At 56.4% G+C, this 27,971-nt stretch overlaps 1 protein-coding gene across 1 annotated transcript in view; it reads left to right on the forward strand.

Moving 5' to 3' along the window:
• Window positions 1-1,915: 1,915 nt before the first annotated feature.
• ATP2C1 (ATPase secretory pathway Ca2+ transporting 1) overlaps window positions 1,916-27,971 on the forward strand; it is a 70,735-nt gene continuing 44,679 nt past the window's right edge. The window contains exons 1-4 of the mRNA XM_054171186.1: window positions 1,916-2,089; window positions 2,524-2,674; window positions 24,324-24,434; window positions 25,284-25,400. Of these exons, the coding sequence (XP_054027161.1) occupies window positions 2,669-2,674; window positions 24,324-24,434; window positions 25,284-25,400 (234 nt within the window). The 5' untranslated portion in view covers window positions 1,916-2,089; window positions 2,524-2,668. The remainder of the gene's footprint in view (window positions 2,090-2,523; window positions 2,675-24,323; window positions 24,435-25,283; window positions 25,401-27,971) is intronic.

Raw genomic sequence — 27,971 nt, forward strand, 5'->3', positions numbered from 1 at the left:
GCATTGGCCTGCTTCTAAAGCCTGTCAAGGTCCCTTTGGATGGATCCCTGCGCTCATGGGAGTCCAGGACACCACACAGCTTGGTGTCATGGGCACACCTGCTGAGGATGCCCCTGGGACCACTGGCTGTGTGGCTGCCAAAGATGACGAGCAGCACCAGACTCACCACAGGCCTCTGCACTCTTGAAGGTCTTGCATTAGAATAGAATAGAATAGAATAGAATAGAATAGAATAGAATAGAATAGAATAGAATAGAATAGAATAGAATAGGAATAGAATAAACCAGGTTGGAAAAGACCTTTGAGATCATTGAGTCCAACCTATCACCCAACACCATCTAATCAACCAAACCATGGCACCAAGTGCCTCAGCCAGGCTCTTCCTAAACACCTCCAAGGATGGGGACTCCACCACCTCCCCGGGCAGCACATCCCAATGGCCAATCACTCTCTCTGTGTAGAACTTCTTCCTAACCTCCAACCTAAACCTGCCCTGGTGCAGCCTGAGACTGTGTCCTCTTGTTGTGGTGCTAAGTGCCTGGGAGAAGAGACCAACCCCCAGCTGACTACAACCTCCCTTCAGGGAGTTGGAGAGAGCAAGAAGGTCTCCCCTGAGCCTCCTCTTCTCCAGGCTAAGCAACCCCAGCTCCCTCAGCCTCTCCTCACAGGGCTCTGCTCCAGACCCCTCCCCAGCTTTGTTGCCCTTCTCTGGACACCTTCCAGCAGCTCAACCTCCTTCCTAAGCTGAGGAACCCAGAACTGGACACAGGACTCAAGGTATGGCCTAAGCAGTGCTGAGCACAGGGCACAATGACTTCCCTGCTCCTGCTGGCCACACTGTTCCTGATGCAGGCCAGGATGCCATTGGCCTTCTTGGCCCCCTGGGCACACTGCAGGCTCATGTTCAGCTGCTGTCAACCAGTACTCCCCAGGTCCCTCTCTGCCTGGCTGCTCTCAGCCACTCTGACCCCAGCCTGGAGCACTGCATGGGGCTGTTGTGGCCAATGTGCAGCACCCAGCATTTAGCTGTGTTCAATCTCCTGCCCTTGGCCTCTGCCCCTCTGCCCAGCCCGGCAGCGTTGAACTCTGGGGGTTATTTTAGTTCATTTTATTTTTGGTAGCATTTGAAGCGCCCTGGTAAACGTCTGGTGATTCAATCCGGGACCACTGCTCGTCGGGGAGCAGTGCGGCTCCCAGCACAGCCGCTGCCCTCCTCGACGCCCAGCTGCGCCCCTGTCCCGCCGCGGGGCTCTGCGGGCAGCGCTCTGCGGGCAGCGCTCAGCAGCCGGCGGCCGTTGCCGGGCCCGGGCCGCGCTCGGCCGTTGGCGGAGCCCCCCCGCAGCAGAGCCCAGGCGCGGCTCCCCGCTCCCGGAGCGCCGCCCGCAGCTCCCCGTCCTTTGCGGTAACCTGTTGTCTCTGCCCGCGCCGCGGGATGAGGAGACCCTGCCGCGGAGGCGGCCACCGGAGGAGATCACCGGAGGTCGGCAGCCGGGGTCTCCCCTGGAGCTCCCCCAGGCAGCGGCCGGGGCCTATCTTCCATGCTCGCCCTGCTGCACCGGGGCTCCGGGTGGCGGAGCCTCACGTCCCCAGCTCCGGGCTGGGGCACGCAGGGTCCAGCATCCCCTCCCGCTCGGGCTCTGGGGGCACAGGGCGCCGGTGCACGCAGCCCGAGCCGAGCCGAGCCGAGCCGAGCCGAGCCGAGCCGAGCCGAGCCGAGCCGAGCCGAGCCGAGCCGAGCCGAGCCGAGCCGAGCCGAGCCAGCCGAGCCGAGCCGAGCCGAGCCGAGCCGAGCCGAGCCGAGCCGAGCCGAGCCGAGCCGAGCCGAGCCGAGCCGAGCAGAGCCGAGCCGAGCCGAGCCGAGCCGAGCCGAGCCGAGCCGAGCCGCCCTGCCCTTCCGCCGCGCCGCCCCGCCCCGTCCGCTGCCGCCCGCGGAAGTGAGCGGAGCGGGAACGCGGCCGTGCCGCCGCAGCCCCGACCACGGCCGTGGGAGCGCGGCCAGGCGACGGCGACGAGCGGCGGTGAGGGGCCGCCGCTGGCGACTCAGCACGGCGCCGCCATCCCCGGCTCCCCGCGGCGGCTGCGCCTCGGGGTGAGCGGGAGGGCCGCGGCGGGGGCTGCGGCGGCCGAGGCAGCCGCGGCGGGGCGGGGGCCGCCGCGCTCCGGGACCCTCCGCCACCCTCCGCTTCCCTCGCCGCGCCCCCGCCGCGGTCTGCGGGGTGCGGGCGGGGGTTGGAGCCGGGGTGAGGCTTTCTGCTGGGCCGGTGCGCGGCCCCTCCCCGGGCGGGTCGCGGCTGCTCGGGGCGCCGGTGGCGAGGCGAGGCGGCGGCGCTGCCGGCTGCTCTCCGCTGCCGGAGCTGCTGGGCCACTAATCTGGGTCCTCCAGAGGCGGGCTGCCTCTGTGCGTGTGCCAGCGCCGCGCTGCCCGGAGGGGAGAGGCGGTGGCGACCTGCAGGGTCCGCCTGTCGCGGTCTATTTTTGTTACCGTCATTTTTTTTCCACCTTTAGCGTTGGTTTCTCTTGCAGATGTTGCTGCAGGTGGGGGCAAAGGGAGCAGTGTGATTGCCTGGCATCTTGGGGCATCTCTCTCTTCACCTTTCAGCTCCCGCTCCGGCGCTGCTGTTGCTAAAGAGTTTTGTAACTATCGACTCAAGTACAATTTCGATGGAAAATGAAGGTAAAGGTCTCCTCCGAGTCGCTGACCTCACTGGAGCTAAGAGGAGTTTTGCATGCAATTTGGTGACCGCTCCGCGGGGTGCGTGTGCAGGTTGCACCCTGCCCAGGGGCTCGCAGGGTTGCTCTCGGTCCGTGTCGTGGTAGGAAGCCTGACCTGTATCTTGTAGCTGAAGAGCCATTGTTTCCCTTCGTTTGCACTGCTGCTTGCTGAACTAATTCTGAGACGGATTGTATTGTCTCTTGACAGGTGCTCAGGAGGCCTGTTGCATGGTTGTAGTGCTCTCTGTGTTTGGGGCTGAAATCCCTGATTTCCATAGGGATTTCTAAGCGTTGGTTGCTTGGTGCTTGCTTTGATGATGTGACTTTGTGTCTTGAAGGGGAACAGTGAGAAGCATCGGTTGCATTGCCTGTTAAAATATTTCTGTGCATGTTTTGTGCTCTTGAATGACTTCTGTGGTCTCTCTTGGTACCCAAGCCTTGTGTTGTACCACTCCAAGGATCTGGTGCCTGTAAGCTCTCTGCACTGACTGCAAGGAGTTGCTCTATTTCCTTCTTGTCTAGTTAGGAAATGACTTAATCTGGGGAGTTATTTCAGCTTTTCTGTGTTGGTCCTCAGCTGGAGCTCTGGGACCCTTGAAAGCCCCTTGGCTCCATTGGCAGTAGTGGCTGTGAGCTTAACTGATGGGGGAAAAAAAACCCATAAATTACTGTTCAGTTGTTGCTTTCTTCCTCTTTGAGTGCAGGAAACCTCTGAAATGTGTTCTTGTTGCTGCTGTATGTGTCAGAAAAGAGCTGTCAGTGCTTCCTCCCACTTGTGTCAACTGGATTCTTTGAAGGTGGTTTGTTTTTTGAGGTGGCTACTGGAGCTCCCTGAGCTCTCCCAGCTCCTTTTCCTCCCCCTGCCCCCGTTTGAAGGAGGGTGCCTTTGGAAGGGTTTGACTTGCAGAGCCAGGTTGAAGGTGTGGGGTAGGGCTAACTGCATTGTTTTCTGCAGCTGGCTGTTGTCCCTCTTCCCAATAGCGGCATGACTGGAAAGCTGTGGTGCTTGTGGAGAGCAGGCTGTGCTGAAGGCTGTGTGGATTGCTATAGTTACCATTTTAGGAGCCTTTTTGCACCTTAATGGTAGAATTTTCTTGATGTTGGTCATTTCTTCCCGCTGAAGAGCGTTGGGCAGGAGGAGCTGCGGCGCCTGAGGGAGGGTTTGCAGGTGGATCTGTGCTGTGAGGGGCTGGAGAGCTGCCTGAGTGGTGGTGGTGCCTCAGCCTGGGGCAGGCAGAAGGTTGCCCCCCGGGGTGGGGAAAGCAGAGCAGATTTATTGCCCTCGGGTAGCAATGCAGTTGCAGGGGTGCAAAGAGTAGCTCTGAGGTTCGTGTGCTGAAGCCGAAGCAGCCCGAAGGCTGCTGATGCCTCTTGGTTCTCCTGCCTTTTACATTGTATCTCGTGGCTGGAGTTTGACTCGAGTTACACGTGGTCTGACTGCCCAGTCTAAGGCTTCTGGATGCATTTCTGAAGTTTCACAGCACAGCTTAGGCTGGAAGAGACTTCAGAGATCATCTGCTCCAGCCTTCCTGCCAGGGGCAGGGATGCCTCCCAACTAGCCCCATCCAACCTGGCCTTGAACCTGTCTCCAGGGAGAGCCCATCCACAACCTCTCTGGACAATCCATGCCAGGCTCTTGCCACCTTTGTAGCTTCTTATGGAATACCTAAACTCTGTGTAAAAATTAGTAATGCTTCTACAGCAGAGGGGATGTAAACCACCCCAGCTTTATCTAGGGGAAACATAACCTCCAGGAGGTTCAGATCCATATTCCAAAGGCTGAAGGAAATGCCATGGTTTAGTGAGGGCTTTCAGAATGGAGTGGGGCTCCTGGGGCTGGGGGAAGGGCTGAACTTGAGTGTGGATGAAAAAAGAGGCTGAGCTGCTTCTCTTAATATTGGCATTGTTTCCTCTTCAGAGTTTCTATGGGTGTCCCCTCCCCCGTCTCATAGCTGCAGCTCCAGCCAGGCACATCTGTCTGCAGCTGTTTGCTCTGCTTTGGTGTTCTTGCTACCTCTGAACTACTTCTCTCCATGAGACATTCTCAGAGAGCTAGACACCAGCAGCCTGCACTTGGGAACCTCTCAGCACTCCTGAGAGGATCCATAATGTGCTTTCTCCAGGAGCCAGTTGAAGAAGCTGTGTAGAACAAAGATTGCAGATAGAATGTCTTTATGAGTGAGGTTTGCTTTGCAAGGTTCTCTTTGAAAGGCTTTTTGAGTTTGGATATTGAGCAAGAGGAGGCAGATTTTTATCTCTTTCCATTTGGATGAATGTTCAAGATTGTGAAGTGATGAACTGCTTGGAAAGCTGCTGCTTTCCTGTGGTAATTCAGTGTGCATAAGAGCATGGAGAGCTGGGGGTGTGGTTGACAGTCACTGACTGGGAGGCTCCCTCAGTGAGGCTGCAGATGACAGCAGGCTGGGTGGCTGTGTCCAGCTGCTAGAGGCTGGGGAAGCTTCACAGCAGGACCTGGGCAGGTGAGAGCCATGGGCCAAGGCTCATTGGAGGAAGTTCAACAAGGCCAAGGGCCAGGTCCTGCACCTGGCTCACAGCAACCCCCTGGGGAGCTCCAGACCTGGGGATGTGTGGCTGGAAAGCTGCAGCTGGGAGAGGGACCTGGGGGTGTTGGGTGGCAGTCACTGAGCATGAGGCAGCAGTGCCCAGGGGGCCAAGAAAGCCAAAGGCATCCTGGCCTGGGTCAGAAGCAGGGTGGGCAGCAGGGCCAGGGAGGGGATCATCCCCCTGTGCTCAGCACTGGGGAGGCCACCCCTGGAGGGCTGTGTTCAGCTCTGGGCCCTCCCTGCAGGAAGGACACTGAGGGGCTGGAGCCTGCGCAGAGCAGGGCAGGCAGGCTGGAGAAGGGCCTGGAGCCCCTGGGCTAGAGGAGGGGCTGAGGCAGCTGGGGGTGTTGAGGCTGGAGAAGAGGAGGCTGAGGGAGACCTCCTTGCTCTCTGCAGCTCCCTGCAGGGAGGTTGCAGTGAGGAGGGGACAGCCTCTGCTCCTTGGTGGCAAGGACCAGGAGCAAAGGCAATGGTTGCAAGCTGCCCCAGGGGAGGTTCAGGCTGGCTGCTAGGAACTCTTTCTTGCCTGGAAGGGTTCTGAGGCCTTGGAATGTTGTGCCCAGGGCAGTGCTGGAGTCCCCATCCCTGGAGGTGTTGAAGCAGTGTGTGGAGCTGGTGCTTAGGGCCATGGTTTGGTGCTGAGCCTGCAGTGCTGGGTGGGGGTTGGACTGGCTGAGCCTGGAGGTCTCTTCCAGCCAGGTGTGTTCTGTGGTTCTGTGAGTTTTGGATCTCTCCCTTTTTGCCTTTGGTCACTTTCAGTAATGTTCCGTGGTCATAGTCAGAATTTTTCTTTGCTTTGCCTGTTGACAGCTCCTTCCTGCTCCTGAGCACTGGCTTGTAGTAGTAAAAGGAAGAATGCAGTTGAGGTTACATCAGCCTTGAGCCTTTCTGCTGGGAGGGCAGCCTGTGATTGCAACTACAAACCCTTCAACAGAACCTTTTGTTACCAAGGCCTCCTGTAGCATTTGTTTTCCTATCAGAAGAGGTCACAACAAGGTTTTCCCACCTGTCAACCAGCCCATGTGGGACTTTGTCACATAAACTCAGACCAGACTTAATCCAAGCACTGCAAGCACCATGTGGAGATTCTGAGATCCTCCTCCATTTTCATTGTTTTGAGCCCTAGTTAATTGCAGCTAATCTTCAAAGACTCCTCTTAACTCCATCCTGCAGTCTGTCAGCAGTGATTTCAGGGTAATGCTGATAATTGGGTGAGTAATCAAGACATAAGTCAAGGAAGAAGTTCTTTGGTCCTTCACCTAGTCCTGAGATGACAAAGGACTGGGGAGCCTGCACTGAAGGTGCTTCTCCTGGTGAGATTCATGGTTTTCTTAAGTGGTACAAAAGGGCTTAGATGCTGAAGGAGCAGGCTGAAGATGAGTGAATAGCTCTGGGCTTTGGGGCAGTGAGTTACAGAATCAGCCGGGCTGGAAAAGACCTTTGAGACCATCAAGCCCAACCTATCACCCAGCACCATCTGATCAACTAAACCATGGCACCAAGTGCCTCATCCAGGCTCTTCCTAAACACCTCCAGGGAGGGGGACTCCACCACCTCCCTGGGCAGCACATCCCAATGGCCAATCTCTCTTGCTGGGCAGAATGTCTTCCTCAACTCCAGCCTAAACCTCCCCTGGCACAGCTTGAGACTGTGTCCTCTTGTTCAAGTGCTGAGTGCCTGGGAGAAGAGACCAACCCCCACCTGGCTCCAACCTCCCTTCAGGCAGTTGGAGAGAGCAATGAGGTCTCCCCTGAGCCTCCTCTTCTCCAGGCTAAGCAACCCCAGCTCCCTCAGCCTCTCCTCACAGGGCTGTGCTCCAGACCCCTCCCCAGCCTTGTTGCCCTTCTCTGGACACCTTCAAGTCTCTCAATGTCCTTCTTAAACTAAGGAGCCCAGAACTGGACAACAGGACTCAAGGTGTGGCCTAAGCAATGCAGAGTACAGAGCACGATGATTTCCCTGCTCCTGCTGGCCACACTGTTCCTAGTGCAGGCCAGGATGCCCTTGGCCTTCTTGGCCCCCTGGGCACACTGCTGGCTCATGTTTAGGCAGCTGTCAATCAGCACCCCCAGGTCCCTCTCTGTTTGGCAGCTCTCAGCCACTCTGCCCCCAGTTCCAGCAGGTAGCTTCCTGCCTTTCAGCAGTGCTCTGGTAACTGCTAAGTTAACACAGCTCTGACCTTGCATTACCAGCACAGCTAGTGAGGTGGGCTTGGGCCTTTCTCCCTACTGTCAGGCTGATAGAAGGAGAGCAAATGGCCTGAAGCTGTGCCAGGGGAGGCTTAGGTTGGAGATGAGGAAAAATCTCTTTGCTGCAAGAGTGGTCAGGGGTTGGCACAGGCTGCCCAGGGAGGTGGTGGAGTCCCCATGTCTGGAGGTGTTCCAGAACCCTGTGGCCATGGCACCTGGGGACAGGGTTTGGTGGCCATGGTGGGGTTGGGTTGCTGGTTGGACTGGGTGATCCTGGAGGGCTTTGCCAACCCAAACAATTCAATGGTTCTGTGAATTCTTTCTGATGGAGTGGTCAGTGTCATCTTCCCATCTGCTGTTTGGCTGATGAAGCATTAGGCTGGTTTAGGCTTTCCCCTCTTTTCCCCCATGCAGATCTCTCAGAAATGTTAATCTCTGCTAATCTGCTGCCTACTTGAGTTCAGAAGTTGCAGGAAGGATGTTGAGTCATTTTGCTTTGTAGCTCTGTTCCATGGAGAGACCATGGCTGATTTTCTGAGTCAGGAAAGACAGTGGTGGAAGGAGCATGCAGGCAGCTCCCAGGGTGGCTGATCTAACAGGAGAGGAGCAGATCTGGTTCTTACCACAGCTCCCAGGGTGGCTGATCTAACAGGAGAGGAGCAGATCTGGTTTTTAACACAGCTCCCAGGGTGGCTGATCTAACAGGAGAGGAGCAGATCTGGTTCTTACCACAGCTCCCAGGGTGGCTGATCTAACAGGAGAGGAGCAGATCTGGTTCTTACCACAGCTCCCAGGGTGGCTGATCTAACAGGAGAGGAGCAGATCTGGTTCTTACCACAGTTCCCAGGGTGGCTGATCTAACAGGAGAGGAGCAGATCTGGTTCTTACCACAGCTCCCAGGGTGGCTGATCTAACAGGAGAGGAGCAGATCTGGTTCTTACCACAGTTCCCAGGGTGGCTGATCTAACAGGAGAGGAGCAGATCTGGTTCTTACCACAGTTCCCAGGGTGGCTGATCTAACAGGAGAGGAGCAGATCTGGTTCTTACCACAGCTCCCAGGGTGGCTGATCTAACAGGAGAGGAGCAGATCTGGTTCTTACCACAGCTCCCAGGGTGGCTGATCTAACAGGAGAGGAGCAGATCTGGTTCTTACCACAGCTCCCAGGGTGGCTGATCTAACAGGAGAGAAACAGATCTGTTTTTTAACCTGCTCTTTTGGTGGCAGGTGTGGTGGTGCTGGGATCTCTGCTGCAGGGCTGGATGAGCTGCTCTCCTTGCTGCTGAAAGAAGGCAACTCTCAGCAAGTTCCTGCTGCCTGTGGTGGTGACTGTCAGGGTGGCTGAGTTTGTCTGTCTTGGCAGGAGCTTAGCCCAGCCCTTCTCTCCCCTTGCCCCATTGGAGCCCTCTCTGTTGAGTTAGTGAATTGAATAGGCTCAAAGTCTCCACTTAATCAATGGGGGCCAAAGGGGTGAGACCTGCTCCTTTCAGCATGAGCCAGGCCCTTGGGGTGACTCAGTTCTTCTGCAGGTGTAGCTTCAGCTCAGTAGAAGCAGACAGCAGGGGGGTGGTGTGAGGTGGAACAAGCTGGTGATGAGCAGATTTAGTTGTGAGACCTGCTTTGGAGTTCGTGGCTCTGGGTGAGACACTTGGCATTGGCAGTGTGGTTTGGAGAAGCTGCAAGGAGTGATAAAGGCAGAGAAGAGAAGGCAAGTGAGATACAGCAACCAAGGTGTAAATCTGGGACAAGCCTCTGTGTCTGGTTACTTGGTTTGCTCTAAACAACTGGAAGGGATAAAATGGCTAATGGGGGCTAGCAAAGGCAGCCTCTGGAATCCTGGGCAAAGGCTTTTAAACTCTTCAGAGATTTTCTGCAGCAGCCTTACTGCTTTGTTGATACAGAGTCTGGCTGGAGGCCTGTGTCTAGTGGGTCCCTCAGGAGTCAGTACTGGGACCAGCACTGTTCAACACATTCATCAGGGACCTGGCTCAGGGCACAGGGGACACTGCCAGCAAGCTTCCTGAAGACATGAATCTGGGAGCAATTGTGGCAGCATTCAGTGAGACCTGGACAGGCTGAGAGCTGGGCAGGGAGAAATGGAAGAGAATCCAACAAGGGCAAGGGGAGAGTCTGGCATCTGGGAAAGAACAACCCCATGGAGCAGGAGAGGATAGGGACTGAGCTGCTGGAGAGCAAAGCAGAGGAGAGGGACCTGGTAATCCTGGTGGATGGAAGGATGTCCATGAGCCAGCAATGTGCCCTTGTGGCCAAGAAGGCCAAGGGCATCCTGGGGAGCATTAGAAGGGCTGTGGTTAGTAGGTTGAGAGAGGTTCTCCTCCCCCTCTGCTCTGCCCTGCTGAGGCCACAGCTGGAATATTGTGTCCAGTTCTGGGCCCCTCAGCTCAAGAAGGAACTCAGGGAACTGCTTGAGAGAGTCCATCCCAGAGGCACAGAGCTGCTGCAGGCAGTGGAAGATCTCCCTGTGAGGCCAGGCTGAGGGAGCTGGGGCTTGGAGCAGAGGAGCCTGAGGGCTGCCCTCATTGCTGGGGATAAAGATGTGCAGGGCTGGAGCCAGGCTCTGCTCAGGCCAAGGAGCACTGAGGGCACGCTGGAGCTTTCCCTGTGAAGGTGACAGAGCCCTGGAGCAGGCTGCCAGGCTGCCCACTGAGCTGCCTGGGGAGGCTCCTTCCCTGCAGACCTTCAAAACCCACCTGGATGTGTGCCTGGGTGACCTGCCCTGGGTGATGCTGCTCTGGCAGGGGGCTTGGACTGGATGATCTCTGGAGGTCTCTTCTAACCCCTAACATTCTGTGATCCTAGGGAAGCTTCATCCTGGGAGCTTTGCAAGCAGGGAGTTCAGGGATTTGGGTTGGCATTTGCTTGTGTCCCATTCTGCAGCAACTGCAGAGCTGTCAAGGACTGAATCCATGAGCTGTCCTGGAGCTTCAGCAAGCCTTCCTGCTGGTGTGTTTGCTTGGCAGCTCCAGTCTGCAGGTGTCCTGGGCAGGCTGGTGGTGTAGCACAGGCTGCTGAAATCCATTGTCAGGCTTTGCTGTTCAGGTGCTGGCCTTCATTTTGTGAAGCTCAGCGCTTCAAAGTGGTAGCAGACAGGAGCGGTCTGCTGGAGAGGAGCCAGGTCATCTTATTTCCAAGCTTAAATGTTCTCTTCCAGAAAGCTAGCAACACTCAGGCAAGATGAATGAGTGAGCCTTAGAATCAAAGTCTTTTGGCCTTCAGCTTCCAAACCCCTCCATGTGAGGCAGGGTTTAAGCAGAGGTGGAAGCCCAGTGGAGCCGAGCGAGACGTGGCCCTCGGTGCTCGGTTGCCGTGGGGCTCTGGTGCTGGTTTGGTCATCTCAGTGTGCTCAGCACCCTGGATCCTTTTGTTCTGGTGCTTAGCACTGAGCCACACAGGGCCAGGCTGGAGGGGACCCCCAGGCTCAGCTGCTCCAAGCTGTCCAGGTGATGCTGCAGTTGCAGTGAGCTGGCCCAGCAGCCTGGCAGGCTGAGTCTTACACTGGCCAGTGCAGGGGACTGCTCTGCTGCCCTGGGGAGATGATTCCAGTCTCTGACTGTGCTCCTGGGGAACCATTTCCCCCTGCAGTCCAAAGGGAACCTCCCCAGCAGTACCTTGTCCCCATCAGCCCTTGTCTGCTCCATGGCACTCCTTGCACCAAGGGAGTCTCCACTCTCCTGGCAGCCACCCTTTATGTCCTGTATCCATGGCAATAAGGTCTGCCCTCAGCCTGCTCTTCTGAAGGCTGAGCAAGCCCAGCCCTCAGCCTTTCCTCCCAGGGCAGGGCTGCCAGGCCTCTGAGCATTCTCCTGGCCTTTTCTGGATGCTTCCCATCCTGTGCACATCTCTTTTGTACAGCAGGGACCAGCAGTGCAGGCAGTGCTCCAGGTGTGGTCTGAGCAGCACTGAGTGGGACGATGACTTCTCTGTCTCTGCACCCCAGCACCCTGTTGGCTTTCTTTGCCCCTGCAGCTCCCTTGTGCTGAGCTTGTTGTCCACCAAGACCCCCAGGTGCCTCTCCTCAGGGCTGCTCTCCAGCCAGGTGGATCCCAGTCTGAGCTGCACCCCTGGGCCATGCATTCCCAGGTGCAAGACCCTGCACTTGGCCCCACTGAATGCTGTAAGGTTCTTGCCAGCCCACTCCTGCAGCCTGTCCTGGGCTTCCTGGAGCGTGGCTCTCCCTCTGGAGTGTCAACCTCCCTGCTCATCTTGCTGTCAACTGCAAACTTCATCAGGGTGCTCTTGATCCCAGCATCCAGATTGCTCATGAAGATACTCAACAGTGTTCAGCCCAGTGCTGGTCCCCAGTATCCAAGCTCTGAGCCAGGGGCTGCCCAGCTCCAAAGGCCAGGGAAGATCTTTCAGCCCTGCCCAAGGAGCAAATAAAAATGCTCCACACTGGTGGGAAGCTGGGATGGAAATTCTGTTCACAAAGACACACAGAAGGCATTCAGGTAGAAGGAACACACCTGAGCCTGCCAGGCCAGAGCCTGCCAGGAGCCTCCACCCCCCTCAGCCAGACTGCTGCCCCCAGCCCCAGGCCTGCCCCAGGCTTCCCCAGGCCCTGGGCTGGGGCTGGAAATTCACTGCCAGCCAAGGCCAGGAGAAAGCCTCTGCCCCACACACCATAAGATAACAGCACAGGGCCTGAGAGGAGAGAAGAGAGAGAGCTTTGGCTGTGCACTGCCTGCAACAGAGAGAGAGAGGGAAACAGAGCAGAAGGACAGATTGCAATGTCCTGGGACAAGCTGCCTGTGCCCCTGGGGCTCTCCAGCCTCTGGAGGCCTTTTCCTTGTGGCTGTACCAATGAACTCTTGATTGCCCCTGACCCACCTCACCTAGGGGGCCCCCCTTCCTTGTGCCTGGCTGCCAGGCTGAGAGGGAGCCATGGAGTGCACTGGGCAGGGGCTGGCAGGCAGTTCCCACCTGCCCCACAGCCCACTTGCCTAGGCCATAAGGTGTGGGTTTCTGGAGGAGGTTATGGGGCCAGTGCCTGGGTAATTCAAGCCTGCCAGGAGAAGCAGGTTTTGTTGACCTGAAGCTTGCTGAAGGGACTCAAGAATGCCCTCCTTGGCTGTGTCAGCTTGGTGCAGGGGTTGGTAACAGCCTGACCTCAGTGCCAGGCAAGGTTATGGAACAGTCATCCTGAGTGCAGTCACACAGCACTTAGAGGATGGCCAAGGGCTCAGGCCCAGCCAGCATGGGTTTAGGAAGGGCAGGTCCTGCCTGACCAACCTGAGCTCCTTCCATGCCCAGGTGACTGCCTGGTGGATGTGGGGCAGGCTGTGGATGGAGTCTGCCTGGACCTCAGCAAGGCCTTTGCCACCATCCCCCACAGCAAACTCCTGGCCAAGCTGTCAGCCCCTGGCTTGGATGGGAGCACACTGCGATGGGTTAGGAACTGGCTGGAGGCTGAGCCCAGAGAGTGGTGGTGAATGGTGCCACAGCCAGCTGGCAGCCAGGCACCAGTGGTGTGCCCCAGGGAGCAGTGCTGGGCCCCAGCCTCTTTAACATCTTCATTGATGATCTGGATGAGAGCATTGAGTCCATCAGCAGTAAATTTGCTGACGACACCAAGCTGGGGGCAGGAGTTGATCTGCTGGAGGGCAGAGAGGCTCTGCAGAGGGACCTGGACAGGCTGGGCAGATGGGCAGAGGCCAAGGGCAGGAGATTGAACACATCCAAGTGCTGGGTTCTGCACATTGGCCACAACAACCCCAGGCAGTGCTACAGGCTGGGGTCAGAGTGGCTGGAGAGCAGTCAGGTGAAAAGGGACCTAGGGGTACTGGTTGATGTAGGCTGAACATGAGCCTGCAGTGTGCCCAGGGGGCCAGGAGGGCCAATGGCATCCTGGCCTGCATCAGGAACAGTGTGGCCAGCAGGAGCAGGGAGGTCATTCTGCCCTGTGCTCAGCACTGCTTAGGCCACACCTTGAGTCCTGTGTCCAGTTCTGGGCTCCTCAGGTTAGGAAGGAGGTTGACTTGCTGGAAGGTGTCCAGAGAAGGGCAACAAAGCTGGGGAGGGGTCTGGAGCACAGCCCTGTGAGGAGAGGCTGAGGGAGCTGGGGTTGCTCAGCCTGGAGAAGAGGAGGCTCAGGGGTGACCTTATTGCTGTCTACAACTACCTGAAGGGAGGTTGTAGTGAGGCAGAGGTTGGTCTCTTCTCCCAGGCAACCAGTACCAGAACAAGAGGACACAGTGTCAGGCTGTGCCAGGGGAGGTTTAGGCTGGAGGTGAGGAGGAAGTTCTACACAGAGAGAGTGATTGCCCTTTGGAATGTGCTGCCCAGGGAGGTGGTGGGGTCGCCGTCACTGGGGGTGTTCAGGGCGAGGCTTGACAGGATGCTTGGTGCCATGGGTTAGTTGATTAGGTGGTGTTGGATGATAGGTTGGAGTCGATGATCTTGAAGGTCTCTTCCAACCTGGTTTATTCTATTCTATTCTATTTGAAAGATGCTGCTGTAAGGCCTCCCTTGGAGACAGCCCTTCTGCTTCTGACCCAGGGTGTTCCATACAGCTTCCACACCTGCCAGAGCTGACTTCAGTGCTTCCAGGCTTCTCTTTCCTAGGTGACAACAAATGCATGAAGTGTCCAAAGAGGCTTTCCCAGTGCTCAAGGAGGGGTTCTCTGAACAGGAAAAACTAAAGCTCCATATCTTGGCCAAGCAGATGCAGATTGCTCTGGTGTTTGTCAGTGCATTCTCAGCAACTCTGATGCCATCTCAAGGCTTTTGGCAGCCAGGCTTTAAGTTCACCCCAGTGTCTCCTCCAGAGCAGGCAGGAGTGCTCTAAGTGCTTAGGCTTAGGGGTTGGGCTTGGGGGTTAGAGTTAAGCTGTCACAGTGTAACTAAGGTTGGATGAGACCCCAAGGATCATCCAGTCCAACCTGTCTCCACAGACCTCATGACTAGACCATGGCACCAAGTGCCACATCCAATCCCCTCTTGAACACCTCCAGGGATGGGGACTCCACCACCTCCCTGGGCAGCACATCCCAATGACGAACGACTCGCTGGGTGAAGAACTTTCTCCTCACCTCCAGCCTAAACCTCCCCTGGCACAGCTTGAGACTGTGTCCTCTTGTTCTGGTGCCGGGTGCCTGGGAGAAGAGACCAACCCCTTCCTGGCTACAACCTCCCTTCAGGGAGTTGTAGAATGCAATAAGCTCATCCCTGAGCTTCCTCCTCTCCAGGCTAAGCAACCCCAGCTCCCTCAGCCTCTCCTCACAGGGCTGTGCTCAAGGCCTCTCCCCAGCCTTGTTGCCCTTCTCTGGACACCTTCAAGTCTCTCAATGTCCTTCCTAAACTGAGGGGCCCAGAACTGGACACAGGACTCAAGGTGTGGCCTAAGCAGTGCTGAGCACAGGGCACAATGACCTCCCTGCTGCTGGCCACACTCTTCCTGATGCAGGCCAGGATGCCCTTGGCCTTCTTGGCCACCTGGGCACACTGCTGGCTCATGTTTAGGCAGCTGTCAATCAGCACCCCCAGGTCCCTCTCTGTTTGGCAGCTCTCAACCACTCTGACCCCAGCCTGTAGCTCTGCCTGGGGTTGCTGTGGCCAAAGTGCAGCCCCTGGCACTGGGACTTGTTGAATGCCATCCTGTTGGCCTCTGCCCAGCTGTCCAGTGGGTCGAGGTCCCTCTGCAGAGCCCTTCTGCCCTCTGACTGACCAACATCTGCTCCTAACTTGGTGTCATAAGGTTGGGCTTGGTGGTGATATGAATGCAAGGTTTGAATGTTCCATGGTTTCTACTCCCATCAGTGGGCTGGAGGGAAGGCATGGTGGTGTTGAGGGGTTAGTCTGCAGTTGTGGTGGGTTGAAATTCCCCCCACCTAATCTGGGGAACTGCCCCCAAGCCAGAATTGCCAGCCCAGCTGGGTCTGGGATGGGAGCACATGAAGCTGCATTTACAGGCAACCTGCAGCCTGGCAGCATGGAATGCAATGAGTGTGTGCAAAGCAGACCAGATGTGCATCTATTTGCCACTTAGGAACTGCACAAGGACTCCTCTGGACAAAACCAGGGAGCTACCAATAGCTTCCCCCTCTCTGTCCCATTTCCCCCCTGTACAAGGGAAAAGAGAAAGGAGAAGAGCAGAGAGTAGCTTGGGAGTTACTTAGCCCCAAGAAGAACACAGCCAAGGTCAGCAGCAGCCAAGCCAAAGCCATCAGCTGGAGCAGAGAAAGAGAATAGTTCATACAACCAACTTTGTGTTAGTTATCAGACCAATGGCATGAGTTAGACCTCATCATTATTCTCCCTTTACATCCAAGGGTAATTCATTTACATTCTGCCACTTCCTGCTCAAGACCTGTTGAAGATTTCCCAGGCAGCAGCCTAAACCTGCCACAGAAGGCTACAGCCCTGCAGTCAGGTCAGGCATCATTCTGTTGTGACAGACTGCTCCAGCTGGGGGGCAGGCAGGTGGCATTCACAGGGCATGCAAGGTCACCACATGGAATACACTCTGATGACAGAAGATCAGCTCTTTACTGTCCTGCTGGGAATAGAATAGAATAGAATTAAGCAGGTTGGAAAAGACCTTTGAGATCGTTAAGTCCAACCTATCACCCAGCACCATCTAATCAACTCAACCATGGCACCAAGTGCCTCAGCCAGGCTCTTCCTAAACACCTCCAGGGATGGGGACTCCACCACCTCCCTGGGCAGCACATCCCAATGGGCAATCACTCTCTCTGTGTAGAACTTCTTCCTAACCTCCAACCTAGACCTCCCCTGGTGCAGCCTGAGACTGTGTCCTCTTGTTCTGGTGCTGGCTGCCTGGGAGAAGAGACCAACCCCCTCCTGACTCCAACCTCCCTTCAGGCAGTTGGAGAGAGCAATAAGGTCACCCCTGAGCCTCCTCTTCTGCAGGCTAAGCAACCCCAGCTCCCTCAGCCTCTCCTCACAGGGCTGTGCCCCAGACCCCTCCCCAGCTTTGTTGCCCTTCTCTGGACACCTTCCAGCAGCTCAACATCTTTCCCAAACTGAGGAGCCCAGAACTGGACACAGGACTCAAGGTGTGGCCTGAGCAGTGCTGAGCACAGGGGCAGACACTGAACAGGCTGGGGCCCAGCACTGCTCCCTGGGGCACACCACTGGTGCCTGGCTGCCAGCTGGCTGTGGCACCATTCACCACCACTCTCTGGGCTCAGCCTCCAGCCAGTTCCTAACCCATCACAGTGTGCTCCCAGCCAAGCCAGGGGCTGACAGCTTGGCCAGGAGTTTGCTGTGGGGGATGGTGTCAAAGGCCTTGCTGAGGTCCAGGCAGACTCCATCCACAGCCTGCCCCACATCCACCAGGCAGTCCCCTGGGCATGGAAGGAGCTCAGGTTGGTCAGGCAGGACCTGCCCTTCCTAAACCCATGCTGGCTGGGCCTGAGCCCTGGGCCATCCTGTAAGTGCTGTGTGACTGCACTCAGGATGGCTGTTCCATAACCTTGCCTGGCACTGAGGTCAGGCTGACAGGTCTGGAATTCCCTGGCTCATCCAACCTGCCCTGCTTGTGGATGGGCATCACCTTGGCAGCTTCCAGCCTCTGCTGAGCTGCATTCACAGATCCATCAAATACCAGCTTAGAAGGGACCCCAGGGATCCCCCAGTCCAACCTTCCAGGGTAAGAGCAGAGTTGAAATGAGCTGGCCCAGCACCCTGTCAAGCTGGGCCTTGAACCTGTCTCATGTTGGGGAATTCTCTTCCCTTGGGACTCTGTTCCAATGGTTAACTGCTCCAGTGAATGGAAATGTTCCTGGCATCCATCTGAATGTCCCCAGCAGTCACTCTCCCTGCCCATGACAGCTGCCCTTTAGGTGGTTGTACATGGTTAGGTGTGCTCCCCTAAGCCTTCCCTTCCCCAGGCTGAAGAACCCTTGCTCTCTCAGCCCTCCTTCATGTGCCAGGGCTTCCAGTCCCCTCATCATTCTTGTGGCCCTTCTCTGCACCCTCTCCAGCCTGTCCCCATCCCTCCTGTACAGCAGGGACCAAAGCTGTGCTCAGTGCTCCAGGTGTGGCCTGCCCAGCACTGAGCAGAGTGGGACAAAGGCATCCTGATCCCTGCTGCTGACACCCTGCTCAGTGCAGCCCCTGCAGCACCCTGGTGCTGAGCTGTGCTGCTTCCCTTCCTGGCTTTGAAGGTACAAACACCCTGGGGAGTCAGCTGTGCTGTGGGTTTCTCAGGGGAGAGGGTGTTCAGAAGGTGCCTTTGGTACTTCAGATAACCCTTCAGCTTTGTGGGCAGTAAGCTGGGTGTTGAATGGAGCATCTTGGTCTACACTGCCTGAAGTAGAAGGGATTGAGGGCAGGTCTCCTCTTCAGTATTTTGCACCCTGTAAGATTGGGCACAGCCTGGGACTTTGGGGGCTTGGTGTCAGCATTCAGCTCTGGGTCTGGTTGGTCAGAGAGGCAGCAGTGTTGTGCACCAAGGAGTCCAGTTCTGCCTCACAGCTGCTGGGTGGCCATGGTGACACCCCTAACCTCTGCTGCAGCAGGGCTTGAGCCCAAGGCAGGGCCTCTCAGGCTGATGGGGCAGCTTGCTCTCTTGCTTTGGGTATTTCTGTTCCTCTGGCTAGCCTGAGGAAACAGCACACCCAACTCTGACCTTCCAGGAGAGCACTGACTCTGCCAGGAGAACTCATTACTGCTCATCAAGGTTCCTCCTTCCTTCTGGCTTTTTGAGAGACAGGACTGGTGTGTGTGTGCCTCCTTTGGTGGCAGGGCTCCTGCTGGGGGTACAGTACTGTTGGGTAGGAAGAAATGCCTTTGGCTGTTAGAACACAGGGCTGCAGCCACTCCCTGCAAGGGGAAAAGGGCCACACTCTTTCCAAAGGACTCCATCCCAATGCAGGCAGCAGAGTGTAAGCACAGAGCCTTCAGAAATGCTTCTTATCCTGAGCAAACAGTGCCTGGTAGAAGACAAGCAGCTCCTTAGTCTGCAGGCTTCAAGCTCTTGGGGTGGGAAGCAGCAGCTCTGCAGTGGCAGGGACATGGCTGAGCCTTGGCACAGTGCTGTGGCTCTGAGAAAGCAGCCTGGCTGCCCTAGGAGGAATGGTTCAGAGTATGATGCTCCCTGATCAGGATCTTCTTCACATGTGGAGGGAATGATCTTTAATGTCAGCTGTGCTCATGTGAAGGTTTTGCACAGACTCACAGAGCACAGCTGGCTGGAAGAGACCTCCAGGCTCACCCAGTCCAACTCCCACCCAGCACTGCAGGCTCAGCACCAAACCATGGCCCTAAGCACCAGCTCCACACACTGCTTCAACACCTCCAGGGATGGGGACTCCAGCACTGCCCTGGGCACAACATTCCAAGGCCTCAGAACCCTTCCAGGCAAGAAAGATTTCCTAGCAGCCAGCCTGAACCTCCCCTGGGGCAGCTTGCAACCACTGCCTCTGCTCCTGGCCCTTGCCACCAAGGAGCAGAGGCTGTCCCCTCCTCACTGCAACCTCCCTGCAGGGAGCTGCAGAGAGCAAGGAGGTCTCCCTCAGCCTCCTCTTCTCCAGCCTCAACCCCCCCAGCTCCCTCAGCCCCTCCTCTAGCCCAGGGGCTCCAGGCCCTTCTCCAGCCTGCCTGCCCTGCTCTGCACAGGCTCCAGCCCCTCAGTGTCCTTCCTGCAGGGAGGGCCCAGAGCTGAACACAGCCCTCCAGGGGTGGCCTCCCCAGTGCTGAGCACAGGGGGATGATCCCCTCCCTGGCCCTGCTGCCCACCCTGCTTCTGACCCAGGCCAGGATGCCTTTGGCTTTCTTGGCCCCCTGGGCACTGCTGCCTCATGCTCAGTGACTGCCACCCAACACCCCCAGGTCCCTCTCTGAGTCACAGCTTTCTAACCACCAATGGCTGGGATTTGGGGTTCAGCAGGACACCTTTGTGCTGGTTTCAGTGTATTTGTTAAGGTAAGCTTAGCAGAATGTAGGAGCTGCAGTACCCAGTTCCAGTCTGGCAGTGCCAGTGTGATTCCCAGGGCTGGGGTCTGGGGATGAGGAGTTTGAGAGCAGCCCTGCAGAGAAGGCCTTGGGGGTGCTGGTGGGGGAGAAGCTGGACAGGAGCCAGCAGTGGGCACTGGCAGCACAGGAGGCCAAGGGCAGCCTGGGCTGCATCCAAAGCAGTGTGGCCAGAGCTGGAGAGAGAGGATCCTGCCCTCTGCTCTGCTGAGACATCACAGCTCCCTGCTGTGTCCATCTGTGGGACCCCCAACACAAGGAGGACATGGACCTGATGGATTGGCACAGAGGAGGCCACAAAGAGGGCTGGAGATCCTCAGCTGGAAGGGTTGGGGCTGTTCAGCCTGGAGAGGAGAAGGTTCCAGGGAGACCTTAGGGCTGCATTTCCATATCTGCAGGGGACCTCCAGGCAGGCTGGGGAGGGACTGCTCAGAAGGGGCTGTGGGGAGAGGGTGAGAGGCAATGGTCTGAAACTGGAGCAGGGCAGAGTTAGGTTGGACACCAGGAGGAAGTTCTGCACAGTGAGGGAGGTGAGACACTGGAACAGGCTGCCCAGGGAGGTGGTTGAGGCTCCATCCCTGCAGGCATTCAGGATCAGCCTGGCTGTGTCCCTGGGCAGCCTGCTCTGGCTGGAGCTGTCCCTTCTGCCTGCAGGACAAAATGACCTTGGAGGGTCCCTTCCAACACAGTGCAGTCTGTGTGCAGCCCTCTGGGCTGGAGTGGCTGCATCAGGCACTCTGCTGTGCTGAAATCAGGGTTTGCCACCAGCTGGTCTGCTCAGATGTCCCTCTGGAGCTGTGTTGGGGTTCTGCTGAGCCCCCCCAGCAGCTGTGGTTGGCCACAGCCTGTGCCACTTCCTGAGCCCCCAGGCTCCTCAGCCAGCTCTGCTGGAGAGGCTGACTGGGCACTCACAGGGGTTCTCACACTTCCAGAGTCCTGATGCTCATTAGAGGAGTTGCTAACTGAGACTAGAGGAGGAAATGTGTCTCTGACTTCATCACACACCAGGTGCACACAGCTCTCTCAGTGCAGACTGTGTGGATGAAGTCTTCCCAAAGAGGACTTCCAGTTTCATGCACATCACAGTACAATACAGGTAAATTAGTTCTGAAGCCAAGGATAATGTGGAGGGGCTGGAAGGTGTCCAGAGAAGGGCCAGGAGGGTGATTAGAGGCCTGGAGCTGCTCTGCTCTGGAGACAGCCTGAGAGAGTTGGGGTTGTGCAGGCTGGAGAGGAGAAGGCTCCCAGGAGACCTTCTGGTGGCCTTCCAGGATCTGCAGGGGGCTCCAAGAAAGCTGGGGAGGGACTTTGGAGGGTGTCAGGGAGGGATAGGACTGGGGGGGATGGAGCAAAACTAGAAGTGGGGAGATTGAGATTGGCTGTGAGGAAGAAGTTCCCCATGAGGGTGGTGAGAGCCTGGCACAGGCTGCCCAGGGAGGTGGTGGAAGCCTCCTGCCTGGAGGTGTTTGCAGCCAGGCTGGAGGTGGCTGTGAGCAACCTGCTGTGGTGTGAGGTGTCCCTGCCCATGGCAGGGGGTTGGGACTGGCTGAGCCTTGAGGCCCCTTCCAACCCTGCCAGCTCTGTGATGCTGTAAGACATGAATCAAAGAGATGCACCTGAGGTGAGTTTGTAGTTTGTCTGCAGGTTTGTGATCCTGAGTGAGCTGGGTCTCAGTCACTGAATCTGTGTCCAGCACACTTCCAGCTGCTCTTGCTGCTGTTAGAGCTGCTGACTCTCCCTGGGAGTAGAATTGCTGGTGGGATTTCCTGCAGGAGATGGCATCATAGTCAGTGCCACGTTGGGTGCTGCTTGTTCCTGCCTGCTCTGGGGGCTCTTGGTGTGCTCTTCTCTGCCCTGCCTCCACGTCTGGCATGCATCCAGGGTGTGTGTCTGGGTGTGCAGCTGGTGTGGGCAAGGGGCAGTGCTTGTGCCTGCCTGGCCCCTGCCCAGCAGCTCAAACCCCTACCCTGGATGGCCCTGCCCTGCCTCTCAGTCTCCAGAGCTGCTTTCTTAGAGCTGCAGTGAGGGAGCAAGTCCTGCTGCTCACAGTCTCACCAAGGTTGGAAGAGACCCCAAGGATCATCAAGTCCAAGCTGTCACCACAGACCTCATGACCAGACCATGGCTCCAAGTGCCACATCCAATCCCCTCTTGAACACCTCCAGGGATGGGGACTCCACCACCTCCCTGGGCAGCACATCCCAATGACGAATGACTTGCTCAGTGAAGAACTTTCTCCTCACCTCCAGCCTGAACCTCCCCTGGCACAGCTTGAGACTGTGTCCTCTTGTTCTGCTGCTGGTTGCCTGCTCCACTGGGGACTGGGTGGCACCTGTGGGCTTCCAGGGGGTTCTCTTAGAAAGTGAGGGCCCCAGAGTTCCAATGCTTGCACTTGCACTTTTGCTCTCTGTTCCCTTGGGCCCCTGGGCTGAAGGTTTAGGCAGGCAGCCAGAAGAGCAAAGGTTGAGTGGAGTTCATCTCAGCTATTTGAGTGTGTGGCCAGCCTTGTGTCACACCTGGCTGGGGCACAGAGCTGCTGGGCTCTTCTCTGGGGTCAGCCTGAAGACCTTTCTCAGAGACTTGAAGCCTCAGGATCCATAGAGGAGATTTACAGAATCACAGAATCATTGTGGCTGGAAAAGATCTCTGAGACCAAGTCCAGCCCATGGCCCAGCACCACCACCTCAGCTCCAGCCCATGGCCCAGCACCACCACCTCAGCTCCAGCCCATGGCCCAGCACCACCACCTCAGCTCCAGCCCATGGCCCAGCACCACCACCTCAGCTCCAGCCCATGGCCCAGCACCACCACCTCAGCTCCAGCCCATGGCCCAGCACCACCACCTCAGCTCCAGCCCATGGCCCAGCACCACCACCTCAGCTAAGCCATGCCACCAAGTGCACATCCAGGCTTTTCTTAAAGACCTCCAGGGATAGCAATTCCACCACCTCCCAGGGCAGCCCATGCCAGTGTCTGATTCCCTGTCCCTGAGGAAGTGCTTCCCAGCATCCAACCTAACCCTCCCCTGGCACAGCTCCAGGCCATGCCCTCTCCTCTTGTCACCAGGTGCCTGGGAGCAGAGCCTGACCCCCAGCTGACTGCAGCTTCCCTTCAGGTAGTTGTAGAGTGTGGTAAGGTCCCCCCTGAGCCTCCTCTCCTCCAGGCTGCACACCCCCAGCTCCCTCAGCCTCTCCTCCTCAGCCTTTGCCTCCAGTCCCTTCCCCAGGCTGGTTGCTCTCCTCTGGACCTGCTGCAGCACCTCAAGATCTTTCCTGCAGTGAGGGCCCAGAGCTGCACACAGAGCTCCAGGTGAGGCCTCAGCAGTGCCCAGCACAGGGCAGAATCCATCCCTGGTGCTGCTGCCACACTGTTCCTGACACAAGCCAGGATGCCCTTGGCCTTCTGTGCCCCTGGGCACACTGCTGGCTCCTGTTCAGCTGCTGTCCCCCAGCACTGCCAGGTCCCTCCCTGCCAGCTGCTCTCCAGCCTCTCATCCCCAGTCTGTAGCCTGCATGGGGCTGTTGTGGCCAAAGTGCAGGAGCCTGCCCTTGGCCTTGTTGAACCTCACCCCACTGCCCTCAGCACATCCACCCAGCCTGGCCAGGTCCCTCTGCAGCACCCTCCTATCCTCCAGGAGCTGCACACTGCCTCTCATCTTGGTGTCATCTGCAAGCTGGTTGACTGCATTCCCTCACCCAGGTCATCCATGAAGATGTTGACTAGAGCTGGGCCCAGCACTGGTCACTGGGGGACACCCCTGGTCAGCAGGCACCAGCTGGCTGCAGCACCATTCATAACCACTCTCTGCCTGGTCAGCCAGCCAGTTTTGAGCCCAGCCAAGGGCAATAATGAGTTTTGACACTGTAAAGCCAGCTGCTCCCATTCTGGGCAAGTTAAAGGGGAAGGCCAGTCCTGTGCTGTCCATCTTTGGTGCCTGCCAGCTGGTGGAGGGGACAGGAGTGTGTGGCACAGTGCATGAGTTATAGAGTGTGGGTGCAGTATGGCAGGGAGAAGGAGGAGAATCCTGCAGCTGCTGCTGTGCTGGACAGGAACTGGGGAGCTCAGGAGTGAGCAGGATGGAAGAGAATCCCTGCAGCTACTCCTGTGCTGGACAGGAACTCAGCAGTGAGAAGGAAGGAAGAGAATCCCTGCAGCTGCTGCTCTGCTGGACAGGAACTCAGCAGTGAGAAGGAAGGAAGAGAATCCCTGCAGCTGCTGCTCTGCTGGACAGGAACTCAGCAGTGAGAAGGAAGGAAGAGAATCCCTGCAGCTACTCCTGTGCTGGACAGGAACTCAGCAGTGAGAAGGAAGGAAGAGAATCCCTGCAGCTACTCCTCTCCTAAACAAGAGCTGGGGACCTGCAGCTGCCTTAATTATCAAGGCAGTGCTGACTGATGAGTGCTGCTGTAGTTCCCAGAGTTCCAGGTTCCTAGGCTGAGAGGCACACCTGACTTTTTCCCCCACTGCCTTGGAGCTTTGTGCTGTGGTCAGGTTGTGCCTTCGCTGCGTGCAGTGCAGCTCTGCTCTGCTTGGAGCTTCTCTTAGTGCACAAAACAGGTCCTGCTTAGCTCACCTTCATTCTGGAGGAGAAAGTAGGGGCAGGGAGTGGAATCTACCTGGAGTGATTGTTTTCTGCCCAGGTGTTTGTGATAATGAGCTTAAGGATTATGAATATACTAACTGCTAGGATCTTTGTCGTCACGGAAGGTGTGGGGACAGAAATGAGCCTGCTGCCTGCCCAGTGTTCTCTGCTGTCATTGCAGGTGGCACTGCATGGAAACAAGCTGAATTGTGGGGTTAGTTATTCTTCTTAAGTGCATCAGTACTGCCTTGCTCTTGCCTGTGTTGTTTGCAATGAAATCTTGCTGCTCTCCTTCCCTTCAGGCTTTGGTTTTTGTTTCTCAGGTTGCACGTCTTCAGAAACTCCCTGATGGTGACAATGAGACAATGATTCCTGTACTGTCCTCCAAAAAAGCAAGTGAGCTGCCAGTTGATGAAGTAGCCAGCATCCTGCAAGTGAGTGGGGCTGCACCCCTGGGGGGAGGGGTGGTACCCAGCAGTGTCCATTTGCTGTGGGGAGCTCCTGTCCTTGAGGGGCTGTCCAGTGTCCTGCGGTTTGCTGTTAGCTGCTTCTAAAAGCAGATTGATGACTGAAGGCTCTGATCTGTATCAGGTTCCAAAATGCTGGGTATTTGGAGGGGATCTGAGATATAAATCCCAAATATTTGGATTTGTGTGTGCCTTGAAAATTGCTTTTTGTTGGTACAAATCTCCCAGGCTCAGTCCTCCTCCCAGCCTCCCAGCTGCCTTTCCAGAGCTGTTGTTTCCATGGCCCCGAGGGATCCTTGATGTCCTTAATTGGTTTGGGTAGCCTCCATTTGAAGTGAGGGAACTGGAAGGCTGCCCACTGCCTGATTCATGAACCATTCAACCTGGGCTCATTGTCATGATAGATGCTCTCTTTTCATTTGCTGTCTGCTGGACTGTTTGAGGAGTGCAGCATGGGAGACGTGGGGCGCTGACAGCGCAGGACTGCAGAGCTAGCGCCGTCGTCTGCCCGAGGAGCTGACCTCCTGACACAGCCCTCAACAGTCTGAGCCATGCCCACAGCTTGCCTTGTGGAGGAGTTGGCTGCAGGGAGGATTGGCAATCTCTGACTGTGCTGCTGAATCTCTTCAGCAGCACCAAACCGAGTCTGCAGGCAGGAGAGACGTTCCTTGGCTTCGTCACGCAGGCATCGGTCCCCAGATTGTCTTGCTAATGGTGGCCAAATCCAAGGCTGCATGGGGGCTGCTGGAATTTATTTTGGAGCCAAGCTTCTCAGTGGCATTGCTGACTGTGTTCCCCTCCCCATGTCTTGCTTAGGCCAATCTTCAGCATGGCTTAAAGAACTGTGAAGTGTGTCACCGCCGAGCGTTCCACGGCTGGAATGAGTTCGACATCAGTGAAGATGAACCGCTGTGGAAGAAGTACATTGCCCAGGTGAAGCTCTGCCCCTTTGTGCTTCCAGTCTTGCTCAGTAGCTGTGCTCTCTCAGTACAGTCAGGAGATCTTGGGTGACAGGTTGGACTTGATGATCTTTGAGGTCTTTTCCAACCTTGCTGATTCTATTGATTGATTCTGTTGACATGGGCCTGATGGAGCAGGTCCAGAGGAAGGCCACAGAAGTGCTCAGGGGGTTGGAGCAGCTCTGCTCTGAGGACAGGCTGAGGGAGCTGGGGGTCTGCAGCCTGGAGAAGAGAAGGCTCCAGGTACACCATAGAGCAGCCTGCCAGGACCTGAAGGGGCTGCAAGAAGGCTGCAGAGAGACTGTTTGCAAAGGCCTGCAGGGACAGGACCAGGGGCAATGGCTTCAAACTAGAGCAGAGCAGATTGAGATTGGAGGTGAGGAACAAGTTCTGCACCAGGAGGGTGGTGGAACACTGGCACAGGTTGCCCAGGGAGGTGGTTGAGGCTCCATGGCTGGAGATATTCCAGGTGAGGCTGGAGAGGGCTCTGGGCAACCTGATCTAGTGGAGGATGTCCCTGGGTTGGATTGGATGAGCTTTGGAGGTCCCTTCCAACCCAGACCCTTCTGTGATTCTATATTGCTTAGCTAGCTTGTGCTTTCATATGGGGATATGCCTTGGGTGTGCTCAAGGCAGGTTTTCAAGAAGAAAAGCCAGCAGCTTCCTTTTCTAGGAATCATTTAGCCTGGTGCAGCAGTGGCTGTGATGAGCCAGAAGAGTGAAGGCAAGTTTAGAGTCATTGAGTTGTTTCGATTGGAGAAGCCCTTTCAGCTCACCCAGTCCAACACCTCCCTAACTCTGCCAAGGCTGAGGCTAACCCCTGGCCCTCAACACCACATCTCTGCCTTGTGGAAACACCTCCAGGGATGGGCATTCAACCACCTCCCTGGGCAGCCTGTGCCAGAGTCTGAGAACCCTTTCAGGGAAGAAGTTTCTTCTAATATCCAGCCTGAAGCCCCACAGTGCAACTTGAGGCCATTTCCTCTCCTGCTGTCTCTTGTGGCTAGGTGAAGAGAGGCTTGCAGTGATTCTTAGAATAGAATAGAATAGAATAGAATAAACCAGGTTGGAAGAGACCTTCAAGATCATCGAGTCCAACCTATCAACCAATCCAACACCACCTAAACAACTAACCCATGGCACCAAGCACCCCATCAAGTCTCCTCCTGAACACCTCCAGTGATGGGGACTCCACCACCTCCCTGGGCAGCCCATCCCAATGGGCAATCACTCTCTCTGTGTAGAACTTCTTCCTAACCTCCAACCTAAACCTCCCCTGGTGCAGCCTGAGACTGTGTCTTCTTGTTCTGGTGCTGGCTGCCTGGGAGAAGAGACCAACCCCCACCTGGCTACAACCTCCCTTCAGGGAGTTGTGGACAGCAAGAAGGTCTCCCCTGAGCCTCCTCTTCTCCAGGCTAAGCAACCCCAGCTCCCTCAGCCTCTCCTCACAGGGCTTTCTATAGCCTCATGGCTTTCTATAGAAGCTAAAGCAATGTGGCTAAGTTTGAACCTGGTTCTTTAGCAATTACTGAGCACCTCTGTAGCTGACTGAGTGGATTCCTCAGGACCATAACTAGTTACTTTGCTCTGGTCTCCCCATCACAAGAAGGACATCTGTGAGTTCAGAGGAGGGCTACAAAGATGATCCAAGGGGTGGAGCATCTCTGCTATGAGGATAGGCTGAGGGAGCTGGGGGTGTTCAGCCTGGAGGAGAGCTGACCTTAGAGTTGCCTTCCAAGAGCTGAAGGGATCCTACAGCAAGGCTGCAGAGGGACTTTTCCTGAGGGTGTCTGGAGCCAGGCCAAGGGGGAATGGTTTGAAGCTGAGGCAGAGCAGGGTTAGACTGGAGCTGAGGAAGAAGTTCTTCAGTACCAGGGTGGTGAGACTCTGGAACAGGCTGCCCAAAGAGGTGGTGGCTGCCTCCTCCCTGGAGGTATTCAAAGGCAGGTTGGGTGAGGCCTTGAGCAGCCAAGTGTAGTTGAGAGATGTCTCTGCCCATGGCAAGGGGGTTGGAATAGATGACTTCTTTCAACCTGAGCCATGCTATGAGTCTGATAAGAGTGGGGAAGCTAATAAGAGCAGTCAGTCAGAGCTTCTGTAATTTATAGTTAGAATAAACATAGAATAAACCAAACCAGGTTGGAAGAGACCTTCAAGATCATCGTGTCCAACCCATCAACCAATCCAACACCACCCAAACAACTAACCCATGGCACCAAGCACCCTGTCAAGTCTCCTCCTGAACACCTCCAGTGATGGCGACTCCACCACCTCCCCAGGCAGCCCATTCCAATGTGCAATCACTCTTTCTGTATAGAACTTTTTCCTAACATCCAGCCTGAACCTCCCCTGGCGCAGCCTGAGACTGTGTCCTCTTGTTCTGGTACTGCTTGCCTGGGAGAAGAGACCAACATCTGTCTGTCTACAACCTCCCTTCAGGTAGTTGTAGAGAGTAATAAGGTCACCCCTGAGTCTCCTCTTCTCCAGGCTAAGCAACCCCAGCTCCCTCAGCCTCTCCTCATAGGGCTTATGTTCCAAACCCCTC

This window comes from Dryobates pubescens, chromosome 21 (genome assembly GCF_014839835.1).
Source record: "Dryobates pubescens isolate bDryPub1 chromosome 21, bDryPub1.pri, whole genome shotgun sequence".
Lineage (NCBI taxonomy): Eukaryota > Metazoa > Chordata > Aves > Piciformes > Picidae > Dryobates > Dryobates pubescens.